The sequence below is a fragment of the Artibeus jamaicensis genome, unplaced genomic scaffold (assembly GCF_021234435.1).
Source record: "Artibeus jamaicensis isolate MK-2021 breed Jamaican fruit bat unplaced genomic scaffold, CSHL_Jam_final scaffold_916, whole genome shotgun sequence".
NCBI lineage: Eukaryota > Metazoa > Chordata > Mammalia > Chiroptera > Phyllostomidae > Artibeus > Artibeus jamaicensis.
In genome coordinates, this window is record NW_026522059.1 from 6,862,458 (window position 1) to 6,884,729 (window position 22,272).

Genomic DNA, 22,272 nt, shown 5'->3' on the forward strand with positions numbered 1-22,272 from the left:
GGTCACTGATTTGATTCCTGTTCAGGGCACATGCCTGGGTTGCAGGCTGGGTCCCCAGTGGGGAACATGGGAGCAGCAACCACTTACTGATGTTTCTGTCTCTCTTTCTCCTTCCCTTCCTTTCTCTCTAAAAATAAATAAAATCTTTTTAAAAATCATAGTGGAGATTATTGAGCAGTGTGGCACTGGAGAGAAATGTCTAGACGGCATAAAATTTGACACATAGATGACATTTAAAAACTTGAGATGACAAGGGGAGTGGAGGACCCTAGCTGAGCCCTCCAGTGCAGGGGTTTGAGAGGAGTTTGGCAGAGATTAGCAAGGAGCCTCCAGTGAGATGGGATGAAAAGGAAGTGAGTATGGTGTCCTGAAGGACAAGTGTCTTGACCTTGGTTCTCCCCAGAAGCAGAGCCTGAGACAGGGACGTCTCAGGCAGTTTACTTGGGCACCTGTTAACAGGAAACTGGGGCACGTGAAACTGGAAGGAAGGACAGTCAGTGCAAGGGTCAGTGCGTTACTGACCAACGTGGTCCCTCACTTCTCTGAGCAGGTGAGACTTGATCCTGAGGAAGCCTCTGAAAGGCAGGGAGAATGTGCCTCTGGGTAGGAGGAGGAGATATGTATCTACCAGATCCCCTCCCCCATTGGGCAGGGCTTGCCCACAGGGTTCATTTGTACCTCACGATGGCTGGAGAGTTCCTGTAGGCATCTTACAGCAAAGCCTGTGGGCTGAGAGCAGCCTGGGCGTGCAGCGAAGGGGAGGTGCCTCAGCGGGAGTGGAAATGTGTGGTGGGGCACAGGAGATGTCCCGTTCGGCCTACCCCCTGGTACTCTGCATTATTAGTCCAACCTCTGACAAAGCTTTCAAGGTGGTGGCTGGCCATGGTCTTGACATTAGGCTTACAGCAGGAGGGGTGGTGGGGTAGTTCTCCTTAGTTCAGTCTTCTGCCACTCACTCTAGATTTCCCTTGCCTTTGGCCAGCACTTCAACAGCTTGAGGCATTCTCTCTGGAAGAGTAACCCAAACCTCCCCGAGGGATCAGTGCCGGTCCTCCCATTATCCTCGTCAGGGGATAGTGGCTGCAGCTGCCCATTTGTAGTTACCACCCAGCACGACAGCCCAGTTGAAGGCTCCGGGTTCTTACTACACGCCCTCCTGTCACCACTGTGTAGCAGCAGCCATGAGTCCTCATGGTTGATAGGGTCAGTTTACGGGGCCCCCACGCCCACCGTGTAGTAACTCCTCCCTTAGTGCGCCCGTCCAAAAGAATGAGTTCGGAATGATCAGGTGAGAGTTGTTTTCAGCGTTCTTTCTGTGTCTCTCAGAGCATGAAACCCCTTCATTCCTGATTTCCAGAATCAGAATTTCTAATCCAGTGGAACCCAGGGTTGCCAGTCTTACTTCCATCCACTGGTTCCTGGAGCCATGACCAGTTTTTTTAATAACTCACCCAGGGATATATCCATTTGTTTTAGAGAGAGAAGGAAGGAAGGAAGGGAGGGAGGTAAGGAGGGGCGGGGTGGGGGAGAGGCAGAGCGAGAGAGAGAAGGAAAGAAACAGGGATGTGAACGAGAGACATTGATTGGTTGCCTCCTCTGTGTGTCCCAGCTGGGGGTTGAACTTGCAACCGAGGATGTGCCCTGACCAGGGATCAAACCCTCAGTCTTTGGGTCTCTACGGGAGGATGCTCCAGCCAACTGAGCCACCCAGCCAGGGCTTGTGTTTGTTTTTACAGTCTGTCAGTGACACAGCACCACGTTTCAGCCTTTGGAAGACATGTGAATGTCATGTCATTTTAGGAAGGCAGTGCCCCATCCCCTCAAGGTGTTACCCAACACTTTTATCCATAGAAATTGTGTGTTTGTTAAATCCAGGACTCTTGGATTATAGAATAAACCATTAGGGAAGGACATTTTCACATAAAGGTGACTAAGTTACATTGGTCAAAGGTTTCTTCTCATTCTGTGTGAACTAAGCTGGTTTGTTATAGTGGCTGTAGTTGCTCTTAGTTGGAGAATTAGAATAAACTCATTCTGAAGATTTAATTTTACCTAAAATTGTTTTAGGCTCTGAAATAGTAAAGCCTGTCCAAGAGAGGATCGTGTGGTTCACTTGGGTTTTGCCACACATGCCTCTGGCAAGTAATAGGTCATTGTCACGGAGTACAAGGGTCTTGACACCTGCAGTGAACCTGATTTTTCTCAATAGCACACTGAAACGGAATGAACTTAGACTGTAATGGAATTTAGAAATATGCCTCTTTTGATGTATTTTAGGCCCCATTACAAGAATAAAAAAATTATTTTCTTCCCTGGTTTTCTTCTGTTTCATAAGCTATGATGAGAATTGTGCACTTTTGTTAGTACACTTACTAGCCTGTCTGAGGGTGACAGCTAGGGTGTTTTGTCACTGATTTGTATTTCCCAGGTGTAACCTAGGCCTTACTCTTAGTAGGTCTTCTGTAGACGGTTGTTGCGTTGATCCAAGGAGACACGTGCATACGCACATGTGCAGCCTGTGCACGTGGTGTATGATCGCCCTCATGAACCTTAGCGTTCGTGTTAGTCAAGTTCAAGTTGTTCTGAAGTATAATAATGTTTTAGACTTTCTTTTTTCTTTCTTTAAACAGATAGAGGGACGAGAACAGAATCACCAGCACTGGCTGAAGGTAAATATGTCTTTGGGGGAAATGATTATTCGAATACAAAGAAAAGTCATGATTTAAATTAAAACATACATTGGCTAAACCTAATTTAAGGAAAATGTTCTGTGCATAATATTTAATTGCTAAAAATATCTTTAGGGAATAATACCCTATATTGTTTAGTTTGTGGCTTAGACTAGGAAGTAGTAGAAAAATGTAAATTAATTAGAACCTTTTTTTACAGCTTTCTTTCAATAGGAGAGGTATGTGTTTTGTTTGTAAATTACCTTTTACGTGATTTCAGCTATCACCAGTGTAGTTGGTCAGAAAAGGTCTAAGCCATAATTCTAGTAGATTAAAATATTTATTCAATTGGAACCTACAAGGGAGGACAGTTTTACATACATTCATAATAAGAATTCTACCAATTACTGCTTTTGATAATTGTTAAAAAGTCTTAGAAGTAAACAGCACAACAAAAAATAGTTACTGTTAAATGGTCCTATGTACTTAAACATTAATAGTTCTGTAACTGTAACAAGTTAATGGGTATTTGAAAATATCATTTTTCTATAGATCCTATGGTTGGTGTTCTTCAAATGAAAATGATCAGCTTAAATCTGTTGGTGCTCTTCCTAGCCATAAATAGAGACATTTATATTTCGAAACTTGCCTGGCATTCTGTTAGACCTGCCGTGCCTGTTACCAAGATGTCCTTTGGGACTGGGATCGCCGTACCTGCTCTGCACGTCAGTGCGGGGAGCTCTCAACCATGTTTGGTGCCGCGACTTCGAGTGTAGCCTGTGAATCCCTTCTCAGAATAATTATTGTAATGATTTCTTTAGGAAGTAAAAGAGGATTAAAAAGGGAACCAGATATATTGAAAAAGTTAACACATATTAAAAATACAAATTTCTGTTAGAGTTATGTATATACTTCTTACCGAGAATAAGCTTTGGTGACAGTTCTGCTAAATACTTAACTATAATTTTTAAAAGTGAGGAGTTGACAGTAATTAATAAAATATGAAAATATCTCTTATTTTTATTGATGACAGGTTCATACTATGGTTTGTTGCTTTTATACTCTTGATTGAAGGAATTGCTAAATTTTGCATAGTTAGTGAAAAGTTTCCCATCCAGATTCATAGGCACTGAATTCTCTCTCTCGACCCCAGATTAAAATCAAACTCCTGTTAGCAAAGAATCACCTAGGCCTTTTTTCCTTCATCATATTTGATAAGAGAGGTTTTTTTATGTTCTTTGTAACTAATCTTAAGTTACACTACACATCTATACCTTAAAAAACATCCTAATGGTGTAGGCTAGAAGTTTTTGAACTAGCTTTGAAAAAACTTCTGATTGATGGTTAATAATCATGAAACAAGATTCTGTGGAAAATGGTGTAGAAGATAAGTGTTAAACCTTGGAATTTGCTGCCTCAGAGGAACTCACATTCTTGTTCAAGAAATGTGAACTATACATGTAAAAAATAAAGTAGTTCAAGATGCCAAAAGTTTAACAAGAGAAATGTCATAATTAATTGCCATAGGAAGGATGCAGATAGTAAGTGTTCTGATGCTGCGGAAACACACAAACAAGCTCAAGGCTGGCAAAACCATCCAGTGTTCTAAGCTGCTTCAGCAGGAGCTGTACAATGACAGTGTGCCAGCCTCTTGTTAGGAAGAGCCCAGAGTGGCCTCACTCGATCTGAGTGTGTGTTCAGCACCTTGCAGCTGACCGCAAATGAAGGGCAGGGCAGATCTATTGAAATTCGGTTGGCAGCAAAAACAGCACTAATACTTGTTTTGAGGGGAACACAGTGGGTATCTTGACTTGTGGGATTTTTTTGGTTCTGTCAATATGATCTGACCCTGATGCCGTATTTTAAAGATGTTCTCAAAAGCTGCACTGCCAAGGTCATCAGCTTAAGCTCCACTAAAAAAACCCCCAACAACCCCAAAACTAATTTGCTGCGTTTGCCCAAGTCACCAAGTTTCTATAGTTCTCCATCCCTTAAAAAAAAAAGTGAGAGAATTGAGCTACATGGTTTCAAGTCATTTCATGAACCCTATATTCTAAGCTCAGATTTTCTATCCTTTCTCATTTCTGTCACTTCCTTGCAACTTCAGACATACGGTGAAAACATTCAAAATAGTTAAATCGGTTGAACTTTGGTTTGAATAAATATTGTCCTTGTATATGCAATGTAGAACTTTAAAAGCTATAATTATTGGATAACAATGTACTTAGTTTAGAAAACTACATGATATATACATTCTGCATTTGTCTTACTTAACATTTTGAAAAAAACCATTTAAAATGAATGTGCTCCAGTATAAGAAAACAGTGGAATGCCTCCTATTTGTTGTTAATAAGTTTTTCTGGGGGTGGTAAATCAGCTTTTACAGTGTTATTTAGTGAAAGGTATCAGGCCTTGTCATTTGAAAGTAGTTATGGAGTATACTTTTAAAATTTACTCAGCGAATCTGTCTCCATTGTCCAACCAGTATTTTTTAAAGTGATGCAATGAAAACACATTCAGTTATAATTACCTCCTCCTCTGCAAGATCAAAATGTAATGTCCTCTGTTGGAGTCTTTTTAGCATTATATGAGATACTGATTTATAAATGTAGAATTATTCAAGTACCTCTCTTTAAAATTATGTGATTACCAAGAAGAGAACATTTATATTTTGCTGTGGTATACTGCTTATGATGAACCTTAAGGAGTTATATTTAATTGAATGATTTTAATTGAAGTTCAGGAACAAGGGAAACATTTGGCAGTGACCTCCTATAATTTCACTGTATAAATTCTTCAGTGTGCCAGGCTCAGACAGAAAGACCTGACAATGCTAGGGAAATATTTAAGCCAGCCAGCCTCCCTCCCTCCCTCCCTCCATCCATCCCTCTCTCTCCCTCTCTTTCTCCCTTTCTCTCTCTCTTTCTTAATTTTTATTAATTGATTTTAAGAGAGAAACTTTGATTTGTTGTTCCACTTATGTATGCAGTCATTGGTTGCTTCTTGTATGTGTCTGGACCAAAGATTGAACCTGCAACCTTGGTGTATTAGGATGGCCCTCTAACCCAGTGGTCCCTGACCTTTTGGGCACCAGGGACTGTTTTTGTGGAGGTTTCATGGAAGACAGTTTTTCCACAGACAGGGTGGGATTGGGGAAGGATGATGGAGGTCAGGTGGTAATACAGTGGGGAGTGGGGTGAAGCTGGGGGGCGTGGAGCTCAGGTGGGTATGCGAGTGATGGGGGAGCAGGATGAAGTTAGGCTGCTAGTCACCTCTTGGGGTTTGGGTAGCCCTGCTCTCATCATCTGAGCTACCCGGCCAGGGTAGGACATTTCCTGGTGTATGTCTGCCATCTTTTCCTAGTCATCTTGTGATTTTTTTCTCTTATTGCTACTTCAGACATTTTAATACTAGTATTGAATTAATTTTTTTCAGAAACAACTGAAATTTTTTGAATCTTTTGGGATGAATTATGTGTACTTTCATTTATGACTAGGAAGCAATATGGTAAAATGGTCAAGAGAACTGTTGGAACACAGATTTGCCTGAGTGAGAATTGCAGCCTCACTGTGTAGCAAGTTACTTCTTCTGATCTTGAGGTTGCCCAGAAGTAAAATGAGGATTGTAATGCTAACCAACCTCAAAAAATGGTTGAGGATTTTACAAGATAATACTGTACATACACTGCTTAGTGTAGTACTTGGCCCGCAATGAGATCTCATTTGTTGACTTTCACTTTCATCTGGTACTTAACAGCATCCAAGGCCTTCTGCGGGTGCTTGGACACAAAGGTGAAATTCTTGTCATATTCAAAGGGAAATGGTTCTGTTGCCCTTACTTCCTTAGTCTCTGTTTAAGAAGGTCCTTATGGTGAATATTTCCTCAGTAACTCCTTCTAAACATTATTCTCTTTCAGAACCTAAATCTCCATAATTACTTGACAGGAGATACCTTGTTTGTAATTTTTGGCCTGTGTGATTATATGTATATTGTCCGTTGGATAACTTTCTTTGGACTTCAGTTAAATATGTATAGTAAGATATTTCAGATACTTCAGTTAAATATGTATAGTAAGATATTTCAGGTGGCTCAGGTATTGTTTTGTTTGGTTCCAGGAGGCCAGGGAGAGCTGGGGCCAACGAGGAGAAATTAATGTCAGTGAATTTCAGCTTAATACAAGTTTTATGTGATTCTTGAGGGCAGAATTCATGTTGGATTAATTGTGCATCATTTGGTCATTGGCTGAAGTTTCTAGAAATTGACCAAAGTCTAAAATTTAAATCATTTGAAAATAGAGTGCTTAATGGTTGTCTTTCTGATTGCCTAAAGCAACGTGAAAAATTCATTTTACCAGCTATGAAAGCTCTTGAGAAAAATAAAAGAAAATAGAGTGACTTATTGGGTATAGCCATGAAGAATAAAGTACAGGCTAGTTGGCTCCTTGTCATCGATATTATAGAATAAATTCATACTGAGGTCGGATGGTCAAGCTTCAGTCTTTCATTGTAGCATGTATCTAAGTCAGTTTGGGCCACGGTGACAAAATACCATAAACTTAGGTGGCTTACCAACCACAGAGTTTATTTTTCACAGTTCTGGTGGCTGGAATTTCCAAGGTCAGCGTGCCAGCTTGGTCGGGTCCTGGTCGGGGCCCACCATTGCCTTGCTGTGTCCTCACATGGTAGAGCTTTCGGGAAGTCCTCTGGGGTCTCTTAGATAAGGACACTGATCTCGTTCACCAGGGCTCTGCCTTCATGACTTAGTTATTCCCTCCCAAAGGCTCTGTCTGGGCATTATGATCTCCACACATGAATTTTGAGGGGACAGACGTTCATAGCAGCACGAGTAGTCCTTTCCTGGTCTAAGATTTTCTTACTCATTGATAATTGGATATAAGGTCATTCTGCTTGATGTCTTCCACTCCTCATAGTGACTGTTTCCCATTAATGTTAAGAAGGGACCCCAACCCATCAAAAAAGTAAGGAATATCTCACTTGAGAGAATACTTTACCTTTTAACTCAAATTATGAGAGAAAGAAAGGAGAAGGAAGGGCTTTAGAAACCTCTCGACTCTGTCAGTCAGGGGACGATAATGAGGATTGATGCTCATTCCTTTATGACATATCCTGGCAGATTTCCTTGAGTGTATCATTTATACAGATTGAAAAGCACAATAGAGTACTGTGTTCTGTATGAATACATACCTTTGTAGTAAAAAACTAAGTGTGTTTGAAAAGGAAGCATGCTTTAGGTTCTGGTTACCTGAGGATATGGGGGAGGAGAGGGGAGGGAAGTTGGCTGGGAGGGTTGGGGTGGTTAAGCACAGAGATGTAGGGAGGCATCTGAAGCAAGTACAGCAGAGTGTCCCCGCTTTAATCGGGGTGGTAGAATATGAGTTTTTATGTTTGAATTGTTTCCTGCTTTAAAGAAAACAGGACAGAATCAGCCTCATTGGGAAGCCTTTGGTCAAGTGTTCCCTTTTCTGTATGTTTTTAGTGTTGTTTGCTTGCTTCTGTTTGAAAGAAAGCCACACTGTCTCGTGCAGTCTCTTCCACCCTCTGGATTTTTCAGTGCCAGATACTCAGTGTCTGTCACGGAGATTGGCAGGCGGGAGCTGAGCAAAGGTAGCGTGACTTAAAACAGCAACCAGCAGGACCAGGCACTATAATCACCGGATGTAGAAGGATTCGATGTTTTACATAATGGTGAGGCTTTTATTTATTAGATCATCCATGCGTCGTCATATGAGTGTTAGAAAGAGTTCAAGCACCTGCATTCCAACCCAGTTATTTTTGTTGGGTGTTTTTGAGTGAGTTATATACTCTTTGAGCAACAGTGGCTTTACATTTTTTAAACTTTTCAAATTCTTGATACATACAAAAGAATGTATATACCTTTATTTGTAAATGTAAAAACCTAAAAAAAAGACACCAGCAGTTGAGGAACTAGAATGTTACCCACACTTTGACATTGCCCAGTATGATGGCCTTTTCTCCCTAGAAATAAGCACTAGCTTAAATTTTGTGTTTATCATTCCCATGCATTTCAGTATATATAGTTTACCAAATATGTATATATATGTAATTTTTTCATGGATTTTAAAATAGTGGGAAATTTTAAGAAAGTGAATTTGGAATACTGTTTTTAATTTAATGATCCTGTTTTTTCAAGAGAAACCTTCATAATAAATTCTTATAAATAGGTAATTTTGAATTTTGCTTGTTGTTTCATATTTTCATCATCCATCATTCTGTGCACTTCTAGATGACTTACCTTGGAACTCCGTGCTAGCCCTCCTCTGTACCACTGGGAGAGATGTGGCAGGACACATTGGTTCTGAGTTTGCAGCTGGGGCAGGGATTTGCATTGGTGTTTAATTTTAATGGCTGGAGGCATGGAAGAGTAGTTGTACTAGTACTCTCTGAATCAAAGTCAAAGATGTTGTGACAATTTAATATAATATAATACTATTTTATTATGGTTTACTTCCATTAAGGGGCAGTATTGATCTCCTGATTTGTTATATTTATTGCACATGGTCAGGCATTCTAGTAAGTCTTATTTAAATAGCTTAAATAATACTTTTCATTTTAAAATACTAAATCTAAGTATATCCACTAGATGTCAGCATTAGTAAAGATGCATGTAACATGTAAAATCAATGTCAGAAGCAATGTGAGAAACTCGGTCTAACAAGTAAACTGACTTATATGAAGTCGCTTATTTTGTGCTAGAGTCAAGACTAGAAATCAGGTTTCCCAGTTTTCATTCCATTGTGCATTTATGTCACATTTCTTTAAGGTGGCACATAACTTAATGCCATATAAGTACGAGACTAATACTATATGTTGATCTTGACATGTGGTAGGGAGTCATGGGGAGATTTTAGTATGACTGTAATGCTGCTGTAGCTGCGCACCCTGTCATAACTGACTCCTGCTTCTCTTATTTTACATTTTGCCAAGGAAAGAGAAGCATAGATTCACTTTATTAGCAGCTACACCAGTACCAGGCGATGATAGATTAGGTGGTATTGGTAAGGGTAAAGATTAAGCTATTCACTAGAACGTCCTCTGTATCAGTCAGATTTCAACCAGGAAAGCACAGACCTTGCTAGGGGTTTTAAACTGGGGATTCAACATACGAATTTACTTACATAGTATTGGAAGCCCAGAGGTCAGGAGATGGGGCTGAAAGCTCCAACCCTCTAATCATGCTTTGTCTTTTTTTTAGGAAGACAATCCTCTAGCCTTGTCTTTCTTTAAGGAGCCTCTGTCTTTAAGCTATTTAGGGGCCTTCCAAGAGTCACCTCATTAAAACAGAAGAGGCTCCTGTCACTCAGGAAATTCCAGGGGATTAGGAACTCTGTTAGGAACTGGGGATGCAGACCAAATATATTTCGCTCAGTCTAATATTCTCACAATGCAATATGCAAATCACGTATCGTAAAAATGTACACTTGATACCTGTATGACCCTGTTGGCCACTGACACCCCAATAAATTTAATGAAAAAAGAAAAACAAAATACATTGGGGAACAAACCAAATATATATATTCCTTTTTTAAAAATCACTTGTAAATAACTTAGACATTAATGGTAACCACAGGAAGCAAATATCACTTGTAAAGTTGGGGAAACAAAGGGAAGCGGAAGGGTAGGCAGGTTTTAGGAGCTCAAGGAGCCCTTTCAGTTGGAAGTGGAGACTTCTGGGGGGGTGGGCGCGCTGCACCGCGGCTCCGGGCTCACGGGGAGCCAGAGCTGGAGCGAAGCCTGTCTTTTGCTGACAGGATTGGAAAACCAGAGAGAGGGTCCTTTTTTCTCTCACCTTCCAGTCTGCTTAGTCTCCCACTGATGGAACCTAATGAGAAGTCGGCTGACAGTGCAGGAAATACGCTTTGCAGTTCTTAGTCTCAACATCACAAAGCAGAGGAATAGGCTTGGGGGTGAGAGTGTGTTCACCTCTGACAGTACAGCATTTATTTACCCGTGTCGGTTTAAGTACAGTAATATTTTCATGCTTCCCCTGAGTTCTAGTTCTTCGATAGCTCATGCTCAAATTGTCTAGGGATACGGGTGGGCAAAAAAACCCCCTCTGGATATAGAGTCCTGGAGGGGATGTTAAGTCTACTCATTTTATCAACAGCAGAACCTGGGTGCTTTGGTTCTACTTAGGCATGTTTACCACACAGAGATCAGAAAACAAGGAAGAGCAAGGGAAGAAGGGAAATCTTGGTGATGCCACTTAATGAATAAGTAGTCGTTGCCCATTGTTATTGTGCTAGAACAAAAGATACGATTTAGCAACCCCTCTTGTTGGGAAGGGTGGGAAGAGAAGTAAGTGTGGTGGGAAGGAGGCCAGGGTGCGATGAACCTCTGCAGGGCCCTCAGTAGCATAATGTCAGGGAGCTGCTGCAGACGCCCGAGTCAGAGGTTTCTCTCCGCCACTCTGGCACCCACCTGTGGTGCTTTTCAGCATCTTACATAAAGTCGGTCCATTCAGTACCGTCAGCTGCCATGTTCCTAACGTGAGTTGTAGTCTTATCAGAAGCTTGGGAGGAATTAGGATTATGCCTCTCCTTGAAATTATTTTGTGCCCAACTGACCCTTCGAATAGAAGAGGTGCCGCTGGATCCCACCTGTTTACAGTTATTAAGGTAATTCAGTAGGTACATATTGGATATTTACTCTGCACTGTGTTGAGGGATTACTTTGTGTGCTTGTATCAGAGGTGCACCAAATGCATATTTGGCCAATTAAGTCAACGCTTAACTAAAGCCAAAGCTGAATATCATCGTAAGATAAATTTTTTAGATACATTAAAAAACCTGAAAATTAGCCCTGGCTGGTGTAGCTCAGTGGATTGAGCGTGGGCTTCAAACCAGAGGGTCATGGTTCAATTCCTGGTCAGGGCATATGCCTGGGGTTGCGGGCCTGGTCCCCAGTGGGGGCCAAGTGAGAGGGGGCTGCACATTGATGTTTCTCTCCCTCTCTTTCTCCTTCCCTTCCCCTCTCTCTGAAAAAAAAATATTTTTATAAAACACCTGAAAATTTATCGAAATTGAATGATTACAATGTTACTAGTTTTAGTAGTCATATTTTGAATGTTATTCTTACGCTGTTTATCATCGGCTGCGAGGTTCCTCCTGGAGTCACTCTGCCACTTGTTCTGCAGTATCAAACAAGCGTTTGCTTTCAGTGGTGAAGTTGCCATTTCACAGTGGTTCTGCAGCGAGACTTTGTGCAGTGTTTGAGGAAGGTGGGATCTGGATATTTCCAGAAGCAGATGTGCTACGAGAGATTGTCGATACAATTTGAAATTTTTTTAAGTTTCTGCTATTTTAGTTTGTGCTTGCTGCTTTCTGCAGTCACTTGAGCTCTAGAAATGAGGAATTGGGGCCATGCAGTGGCTGTCAGGGCAGCAGCACCCTGGGAATCCCTGCCTGCCTTTCAGCTCTGCAGTCACCTCATCGCATCACCTGCTGTGAGTAGATCGATTAGAAGGACCTTTTTGGCGTGGGCCATACAATTTTTCAGTAATTACCCAGTATCTTAAGCAGGTGCCAGCAGGTGAATTAGGTTGTCTGAAAGAACCATTGCTTATTAGTAATATTTTTTGTGTTGGCGTTACTATCTTCAGAGTATAATATTAATAACTTTTATATGAAAGCAGTCTTTTAACGTTCAGTAGCTGCTTGGTTCAGTATATGACAAAGCAATTCCAGAATCACTTGTATATCTCTGGTAGTTTGCCTTTGGAAGGAGAATTATGAAAGTGATTCACTATGTTTTTGCTCATGCAATTGTATTTTGTTATATTACATTGTATTATAGTTTCTGAAAACACAACCGAAGGGCGTGAACAAAACTTAAGCTTGTAATTCCTCAGTCACTCCTGGCCTTTACAATGTATGTTCCACTGTCTGTGGAAATGGCATCAGATTCTTCATTGCTGATTTTCCATTCTGTTAATATTTCTTCAGATTCATAGTACCATGTGCTACAAGAACCAGACATTTCTTGGCAGACAAGTCAAGCAGAAGCATAGTTGAACTTCACATTAACGCAGCACATTGTCAATTTTAACGACCCCCTTTTGTTTTTACAGGTGTGAAAAGAAATAGCATATTTAATATGAAGTAACATTTTTATGCACAACAGTACAATTCAGGAACATTTTATAGTAACATACTTTCTAGAAGACAGTTTTTGCCAAGGATTCTGAGCTCGGATTAGATAAATTCATTTTCTGCACTGGAAGTGGTTGGCCATTTCTAGTGATCATCGTGGTGGCTTTCTTTCACATTCACACGTGCCCGGCCACCGCGAATTGGAAGGTGTGGGATTGTGTCCTTAGGACGTCCGTTGTTTTCGATTTTATTGGAGAGAACAAAGTGTGTTCCCAGCGTTTCCTTTTTCTAACACTGCATCATATTTCCTTGCATTCTTTATTCAGTTATCTGTGTTGAGGATGATAATGGATGTTGACTTGATTTTGGAGTTTGTCCTCCTCGTAAAATTTTGAAGGGGCACAATTGACACGCTTCTTTTGAATTCTTTTTCAGAGGATGTGAAAAAATTTGGAATTTTTCTGGAGGAAATTAAATGAAATTTAATACCAGTTTTAAAGTTTATTTTGTCTAATGTCATGAATGCTGTTCAGTCTTACAAAATCAGAAGTATGATACAGGTTAGTCTCCATTCTTATTTGTATTTTGGAGCCTATTATGGCCATAGAAGGATATTCCTATGGCAAACTGTGGACTTACATGATATTCATATTATCTGTTAGTTTATTTTCATAATATTTAACATTTAAAAATTCTTAATAGTTGTCATAAAGTTTATGGCTTTGACACAAAGAGAGGGAGACTGACATTATCAATTTGGGAAGCCAGCGAGTTCTTTCTGGATTTTAACACCTTAATTTTCAATTCAAAGTTTTCAGTTGTCAATATATATTTTGGTCTTTCCTCTCCCCTCTTTGGAACACACTGTGTGTATGTTTAATCAGGAGTTATTAACAAACATTCGTAACTACCTACAGTATCCCAGGCATCGTTCTAGGACTTGGGGGTAGAGTAGTATACAAAACAAAGACGCTGCCCGCCCGAAGTTCACCAGCAGTGGAAGACAGACCATCAAAGGAATGGTCACCATCAGTTTGAGAAGGCGACAGAGAGGATGGGGAGAGGTGGACGGATTGGTCAAGGGAGCCCTCGCTGAGGTGGTCTCATTAAGCAGTGGCCTGAATTAAAGTAGCTTTTGTTTCATGATCTGTGGACAGAGCATTCCAGGCCAGAAGGAGATGTTTATTTTTCTTTCTTTTATTGGTTAAAAAAACATATATATAGTGAATTCATTTCTTGTGTGTAAGGATAGATTGTTGGAGGTTAGAGATTTTTTAAAAAGCCTTCTGGAATGGTCACGTGGCAGAGAGGGGGAGAATACGTTCACTGGAGGTATGTAGCAGAATTACTAGGCAAAACAGGATGTGCATTTAAAATAGAGATTCTTTTAAAAAATAAAATAAAATAGTGATTCTTAGTGGGGGGGGGCAGTTTTGCCCCATAGGGGATCTATAACATATGGAAATGCCATTGGTTGCCATAGTTGGGTGCTAGGGTAGAAGCCTGGGGTGCCGTTAAACCTCTTACAATGCATTGGACAGACCCCACAAAAGAGAACTATATGGTTCAAATGTTAATTTTGCTAAGTTTAAGAAACCCCAATTTATAGTGAAGTTAGTCAGTGTGTTGATGAGGTTTTCTTCTTTCCCATCCTCCACTCAGAAATATTTATTGAGTTTCTAAATTGCTTGTAGAGAAAACTGACACCAGATGAATAGAGGGATTGAGTTTGTGTTCTGCATGCTGAAGGAGTAAGTTGGGGTGATAGAAGGTAGTGGGGCAAGGGTGCAGCTGCCATTGATCCAGGTTGGCAGACTGTTCTCGCTGAAGTGGGGGCATCTGAGATGAGCCCTGAGGGGTAGAAAGGAGCCATCCTTGGGACTGGCGTTCCAGGCAGAGGACACAGCTTTATAATAAAGCCCTTGAGCATAAAAGAATAAATGAAGTAAAAGTATCTTAAAGTACTTTTCTAGAAAGAGAGAAGTAGTATGTTAACTGTAGTATTATCATTGTGTTTCTTTTGGTTTCTATTTTAATTAAGGAAACTTCAAATGCCTTGTGGGGAAATGGTCTAATGTAGTTATTAAGTGCCTTTTGTGAGCTCAGAAACACATTCCACAGACCGGCCAGGAAGAGTGTTTTCCTTTCCAGATAAGTAGTCAACTATGAAACAAACTTGTACATAAGAGCTTATTGTCACAAAATTCCACTATAAATATTACCCTGGAAGCAAACTATATTTGGTTTCTGTGTATTGAATTTCTTTTTAGATTACTTAGTAAATATAGTGTTTAGATTGAATCCAAAAATTATAATAAAAAGTAATTTTGAAAGAAAATTATTTAGCTTTTCCTCCTAATAAAAATGATAAGACTTGCAGTTTTTCTGAAATATATTTACCATTTACTTTGAAATAGTGTCTCTAAAATAAGTCAGTAGTATTTTGGACCAAGTTGTGTATGATCCGAAAGATCTTTTATATATCTTCTTATTCTTTGTATCAGATTTATTTGTTCCTTTAAGACTTAGAAGTCTTATTAGTCAGAAATCTTTTAGATGCAAGGGACCGAAGCCCAACTCAGCAAAACAAGTAAAGGGGAAATGGATTGAAAGAAACTAGGGTGTCTTAAAACCAGAAGAAAATTTAGCTACTAAACTGACCCGGAAGTGGCAGCTGGAACTTGGGACCAAATGGAATCAGCAATTAGTGACTCTAGGACACTTTCTGTGACCCTGCACTGCAAGTTGGCTTCATTCTTTTGTGACAGACTGGCTTCTTGTGGCAGGAAGTAAGGCTGCCACACCCTCTGAAACCTCACATTCCACAGGTTCTGCTGCTCAGTCGGGCTCTGCATCAGCCATAGCAGCAGCAGCACAGAGACGGCAAGGCATGGTGCTAAAGTTAGCCATTTACAGCCCATGAACCCTCCGCAGTAGGTGTTTATGACTGTGTGCATTTTAAGGACAAGCATACAGCAGGATGGAGAAGTCAGGAATCTTGACTAAAGTCTGAAAGCTGAAAGTGGCCTAGTTAGGGTTTGACCCCCGAGCACTCTAGTACCTACCAAAACTGACAGTCAGCTACCGTGTCGGATTCACTGAAATCAGCCACACCGGGGGAATGGGAGGTTTTGTTTTGATTTGGTTTTGACTGAAGATTTAAACAATGCAAGATGGATATTAAAAAAATTTAATTTTGTTTGTCCTTATAAGAAAAGATATGATGACTAATAATATAACAAACTATTTCCAGATCTTTGAAAAATCCCACGAGCTTTTGTTCAGAGACACAGAGTGTGGGTTGCCTGCAGAGCATCTTCCTTGCATGCTGTGTGGCGGAGGTCCTTCCTGCATTGGACCACTGTAGTCCTACATCAGTGGTTCTCAACCAGGGTGATTTTGCCCCTCAGGGGCATTTGGTAATATCTGTAGTCATTTTTTGTTGTCACAGCCTCTGTGGTTAATAGTGCTGAGAAACCTGTACTGGATAAACTGGGCCATTTTCAAACTGAGCCTGTATTTGTACTGAAGAGGTTAAGAAGTGCTAAATCTTTGAGCACTTATGGAGAGTGCATAGGTTAGGACCAAGTGTGAAGCAGGGTGAGGGGTGTGGGGTCACATTAGGCCTGGACACCTTGGAAAAAGGACTGAATAGTGGAAGACACTTGCAGGAGGGGGTGTAGGAAACAGGAGCTGGCAGGCTTGGCTGGTTTCACTGTGTCCCTGAGGAGCAGCTGTGTGCCTGCAGGTGAAAAGCTAAGGAAACTCATCTCTGCCTTCCTCCTCCCTCCTCCTTCCTGTACTTGCTGATGGTCTCATAGCACTAATTTTAGGACAGCATTTCAGCAGCCTGAGCTTGACAAAAATGGGCTAAAGTGGCCTCATGATATACTGTAATTCATAACATTGCAGTTAGTCGTAATATTGAAAACTGGTTTTGTGTGAAAAGAAATAGAACCATTAGTGTTTTTTAAAGGTTATTTTGTGTTCTGAGTTATAATATTAATGACAGCCAGCATTTATTAAGTGCTTTCTGTGTGTCAGACACTGTTCAGTCAGTGCTTAATCTCATTGAACTCTCCTAATAATCCATCAGATAGTTACTATGATTTTGTATATTTTACTGATGAAGAAAACAGACCCAGAGAGGTTAACTAGCCTTCTCAAGGCCAAACAGCTAGGAAAGCTAGAGTTGGAATTCTGGTTTGATTCCATGGACTAAATAAAACTCTTGCCACCAAATGGTCTGCCGCCTTGTTCCCCTTTAAAACAGTTACCACTTTCTCAAGCTTACTTTCCATCTGTAGTTGACACTTTCATACACTAGGTAATTCTTTGCATATTTGGTCTCAGTTCTTGTTAGTGAGAGAATTTATGTGTTTGGAAGCATATTCTGTTGTATTTGAAAGCTCTTAAAACTTAAAGCAGTGAAATAGTCTTATCTCTAAATGGTTTCTACAATTTATTAAATAAATCGACTGACCAGTTTGAGGTAATTATTTGAATGTGATGATTTGGGAACAGTGCTTATATTTTCCTTATAAATACAAGGTCGGTATTAGCATCGTCTTTACATGCCAGGTTGCAGGTTCGATCCCCAGTCAGGGCACATACAAGAATCAACTGATGAATGCATAAGTAAGTGGAGCAACAAATCAGTCACTCTCTCTGTCTCTGTCTCTGTCTCTCTCTCTCTCTCATCAATTGTTCAAAAAGGGTTTATATTCTTAAGCTTTCTATAATATATAAGATAATTAACATAAAATAGTTCCCTAATAGTTTTTAACTCAACTAACCCATTTGTGTAAAACAGTATACAAAATCTTTCCAGTGAAATTCTGTGTAATAGGGATTTTGATATCAAAAATAAGACAAATCCTGCCTCTCCCATTGGGAGACTATTGTTTTGAAAGAGAGGGGGCCCTTCATTATTTACCACATTTGTGAATAAATTAGATTGCTTTAACATTTTCTAAAGAAATGTGTGTCAGTCCAGCAGATAACAGTTACACATACACTGTTACTTCCTCTTTGTGGAGTTTAAAGTTAGGGACATAGACCATTGTCCAGGGAGTGGGTGGGGAGGGGGACCAACACAGGTGGCCAGAAACGATAACACTTTTCAGACTTCTTGTAATGGGGATGAATAATAAGGTGTCTTCTTTCATTGATTAAAATATTGTTACTTTTATGTTTAATTTCATTTATATTTGCTAGCAGTTCCATATTTGGAGAAAAAGTATTGAGATTGGGGGAGGGGACTTACAGCTACTGCTACTTCCAAGTTTGAACCTGGCTTCCTGATGTTGCTGGCATCTCCCCCCACATCCGTCCTCACTGAGCCATGGCAAATGCCTGGGCAGGATTTATGCCAGTATCCTATTTTTACTGTTTTTCTTCTGCAGACTTGCTAAGTTATGGTAATTGTTAGCTCCCTTCATACTGGTTTGGTGTGTTAACTTTTAAGTTACCTGCTTTGTATGGTTGTATATAGTTAATATTGTTGAATAATCTGTCCATGAGTTAAATAATAACATGTTTGACTTTGGAGTATAGATGATATAAGAAATAATTGGTTTATGTGTGGTAAATTTTTTTAAATAGGTAATTAATTGATAACTCCCTTCAGTCTTTAATGGTTAAATATGGTTTGAATACTGCCTTCTTTGTATTCCCAGTAGGTTTGATCTACAGATGGAAAATATTCCTGTTACTTAAAAATATGGTCTCAATATTTGCTTACTAGGGAAATCTTTTTTTGATGTTAATTTGAACTAAGAATATTTGCCTCAACCATTTTAAAGAAGTAACACTAGCATAGATTGATCAAATGTAAATATTGCAAGTTCTATTTAAAAATCTAAATCTTGCTTATGTAACTTTTTTGATATGTGGAAAAGAGGGACAAGAGCTATGAACTCACAGCCAACTGTGCTTTTGTTGTTCCAAATTTTCAGTGCCAGGAGCATATAAACTTGCACCTGTTGGTAATTATGAGCAAGCCAGCCTTTGCCGAATCCCAGGCCTCTGCTTAAAATTTTTTTCCTGGAACTAAATGATGTTGCCATTTTTATTTTTAGGTTTGCTGGCATGGGTAATCTCATTAAGGTGCTAACCAGGGACATAGACCACAATGCAGCACATTTTTTCTTGGACTTTGAAAGTAAGTCTCTTTAGCCCTTCACAGCTGGTGCATAACGGTAAAGGTGAAAGATTAATTATACTCACACCGCAGTGAAGGCCAGCCAGAGTATTTGTTAATAAAACATGGGGAATCAAAGTTTGCATGATTCTTTTTCTTAATCGTAGGTAAACATCACCATCATATGTATAATTCTTTAGTTTTTCATTTGCTAAAATCATGTTGAGTCTGTAGCCAGTGCTGTCCTTTCATTAGTCCATGAAGCCAGGAGCCTTATGATGAACATTCTGGTAGTATGCCTTGGTGCCTACGCGTCCTGAGGTGGTTTTGTAAAAAATGGGGAGTGTGCTGCATATCCAGAATCAGTGCTAAATGACCTCCACAAATCGAGAATCCAAATTTGGTTAGAAATACATGCTTTATTTTGCGGCATACAGGAAGTGAGCTTAATCTGCTGTTTTAAGATGAAAGGTAAAGGTGAGCTGTGGCCAAAACTCTAGATGTTTGGCTTTGAAATAAATTATTATTTCAGTGCAATTTTAAACAAGATTACATGTGAATAATTCTTGATCAGCAATTTCTTTTTCAGAATTCTAGCACTATTGGAATACTTAAAGAATTTTTCATTATAAGGCCATTACTGAAACTTGTCTTGAGAGAATTTTGAGAAGAAGTAGAGCAGCAGTCGTGCCGTTGTGTACAGGAAAAGCGCATTTCACCTCCAGGTCCTGCACATCAGCACGCTGAGCACCCGGTCTGCTGTCTGCCCGAGCACATCCGGGTGACCTGAAGGACGAATTCATGGCCTAATGAGCATTTTCCCTGTTACTATCTAAACAAAAAATAAATTTCCTATGTTCTTTTTTATAAAGGGATATTTTCTCTTTTCTTATTCTTGTCTTGACAGGTACCTTAACATGGGGAATCTTCTTAAAGTTTTGACATGCACAGACCTTGAGCAGGGGCCAAATTTTTTCCTTGATTTTGAAAGTGAGAAGATGATTTTATACCTATTTCTCTTTGCCTGCAGTAGACTGCGTTTGTCTTGCACTAAATGAATGTTTCTACTCTGCCATCTCTTTAACTGCTTTGCATGACTGAGCTATGAATTGTTTGAATAAAATTTCTGGTGCCTTCTAGAACTGAAAAGCATATTTTTTAGACTAAATTATGATAAAATGCTTTCTTTGACTTTTTATAAGAGATTCGTATCTTTTGGACATTATTTTACAATTTGAGATCTCTAATGAAAACATTTCTATGAAAAAATTTTGATGGAAAGGACAAATGCTATTTCATGATTTGTTAGTAGAAGCAATATTTGGGGGAAATTATTGCAGTTGAGAAAAATTAACTATTAACAGTGCATACCTAATGAAGTATTTTAATACAAATCTGTTCGTGAAGGCCATTCAAAGCTCAGTAATTTGGGCATAATATTAAAAGGTAAGTGTGAACCTTAATTATTTAATCTTTGCACATAATTAATTTGAAAAGTTAAATTCATACGTATTTATTTCAGGAGTTAATTTTTTTCTAACTCTAAATAAAAAGAAAAATAATGGGTTCACAGACCTTTGAGTAATTTGCCTTCTGTTTGCTTTATGTTGCATGACCTTTTGTATTGTGGTCTGAGGGTGGCAGGTAAGTGTCATTGACCCCATGTGTGCTGAACAGCTTTTGCTTCTTTGGCTGTCAGTATTGCTTTGGCCTGTCTGGTTGTCAAATCAAGAAAAATGATATTGAATTGGTGTTTTAGTGTGAATGTTGCTATTTTAACTGATTGTTAGAAAATTGTTAGGAAAGGGTGAAGAGATAGCCTTAGACTAAATCATGTCATCCCTTGTGTTATCACCAGAGGTTAAAACTTTTGAGCAGATTTTTAAATACTTAAAATTTAAGACCTTTTCTGTATTTTAAAAACAAAATAAACGAACCCCTTAAATTCTCAGAGAGTCATTGCATTTTTCATCAACCTCAATTTAGTCTATGTGATATTGTGCAATTAATTCTACTCCATGAATAATTTATATATTTTTTCCCTTTAAACCAGGATAGTTCATACAAACACATTAGTTTATAGCTTTTCTACATTTTATGGAATAATTTGTGGTCTCTGATATTTTTCTACTTTCATTGCATTCCTGTCAGTGTTCTGTAAATAGTTTGGGTACCGTGTGCAGGCTAACGAAGAGTAGTGATGTCAATATCAGGACCATAATAAATTGTTGGGCTTTTAGGGGAACATGTAGTTAAACAAGTATTGGTTTTCTTGACCCTTCTCAACAATTTAACAAGGCTGTTTTAAGTGCATGTTTAGCATGAATTTTAATCAGCTTCCGGATGTTGAGCAGATTGCTGACTTGAAGGTTATTCTTTCAGATGAGGCAACTTACATTAAAGCTATATTTTAGTTTATTTGCATCTGTTTCAAACTTGGTCTTGTGTATTTTTCTGCTATTCTGTCTCCTTTTACTCTGTCTCAAATTTCTTACATTTGCAGAATCTTGGCTCTGACACAGTCAAGATCTTGTTCAAGACTTGGCACTTGATGTTTTTATAAACCCAGCATTATGTTGTGGTCAAGTGAGAAGCATGAATTTACTGTAGTGTTTAAAATATTATTTGGTCTTGGTTTTCTAATATGGGGTGGGTTTGGATCATTATCTTTAAAATTTAAAAAGCTAACTTAGTGGCAGTAAAAGGTTAGAATTGCTAATAATAACAATTACCAATAATGAAGAGCTACATATGAAATGTTAACTTTTTAAAGGCAGTATAAATTAAGGAATGATGTTTGTTGCCTGTATCAGCCAATGTAGAACTTTTGGTTTGGCACTAACTGGTGTACTATAAATGAAAATTAGTGAAAATACACTATATACTAAGCCAGAGTTTTTGCTTGTTATTATTTTTTTAATCCTCACCTGAGGATGTGTTTATTGATTTGAGAGAGAGAAAAAGAGAAACATCGATGTGAGAGAAACATGGAGAGGTTGCCTCTCATACGGGCCCTGATTGGGGATCAAACCTGCAATGTAGGAATGTGCCCTGAATGGGAATTGAACCTGCAGCCCTTTGCTACATGTGGATAATGCTCCAACCAGCTGAGCTACCCGGCTAGGGCCTGCTGTTATTTCTTATTTAGATTTTTAAATATGTTTCCTTTTGATTCTAACTTTAGAGTTTTCTTCATCAATTTTCTCTCTCATTCATCTTTTTTTTTGGAAATTTGCATTTGTAAAAGTTTATCTTAAGATTCGGCTACTAGAGTGACCTTAGCCCATCAGATGGGTTCTCTTTTAAACTGTTTTGTACTATACTCAAAATGG

General features: G+C 39.2%; 1 protein-coding gene and 1 non-coding gene across 9 annotated transcripts in view; both read left to right on the top strand.

The window, feature by feature from the left end:
- CYRIB (CYFIP related Rac1 interactor B) overlaps window positions 1-22,272 on the top strand; it is a 130,197-nt gene that overhangs the window by 76,957 nt on the left and 30,968 nt on the right. For 4 of the 8 annotated variants that reach the window (XM_037166760.2, XM_037166758.2, XM_037166759.2 and 1 more), the window contains 2 exons: window positions 2,631-2,669; window positions 19,848-19,930. In XM_037166760.2, the coding sequence (XP_037022655.1) occupies window positions 19,858-19,930 (73 nt within the window). In that variant the 5' untranslated portion in view covers window positions 2,631-2,669; window positions 19,848-19,857. Of the gene's footprint in view, window positions 1-2,627; window positions 2,670-18,876; window positions 18,962-19,847; window positions 19,931-22,272 lie in introns of those variants that run through there. The other 4 variants (XM_037166764.2, XM_037166763.2, XM_037166762.2 and 1 more) reach the window with 4 other exon arrangements.
- On the top strand, window positions 6,967-7,034 carry LOC119064864 (small nucleolar RNA SNORD102). Its single transcript, XR_005085502.2, has one exon. It is a non-coding gene; the product is annotated as a small nucleolar RNA SNORD102 (small nucleolar RNA).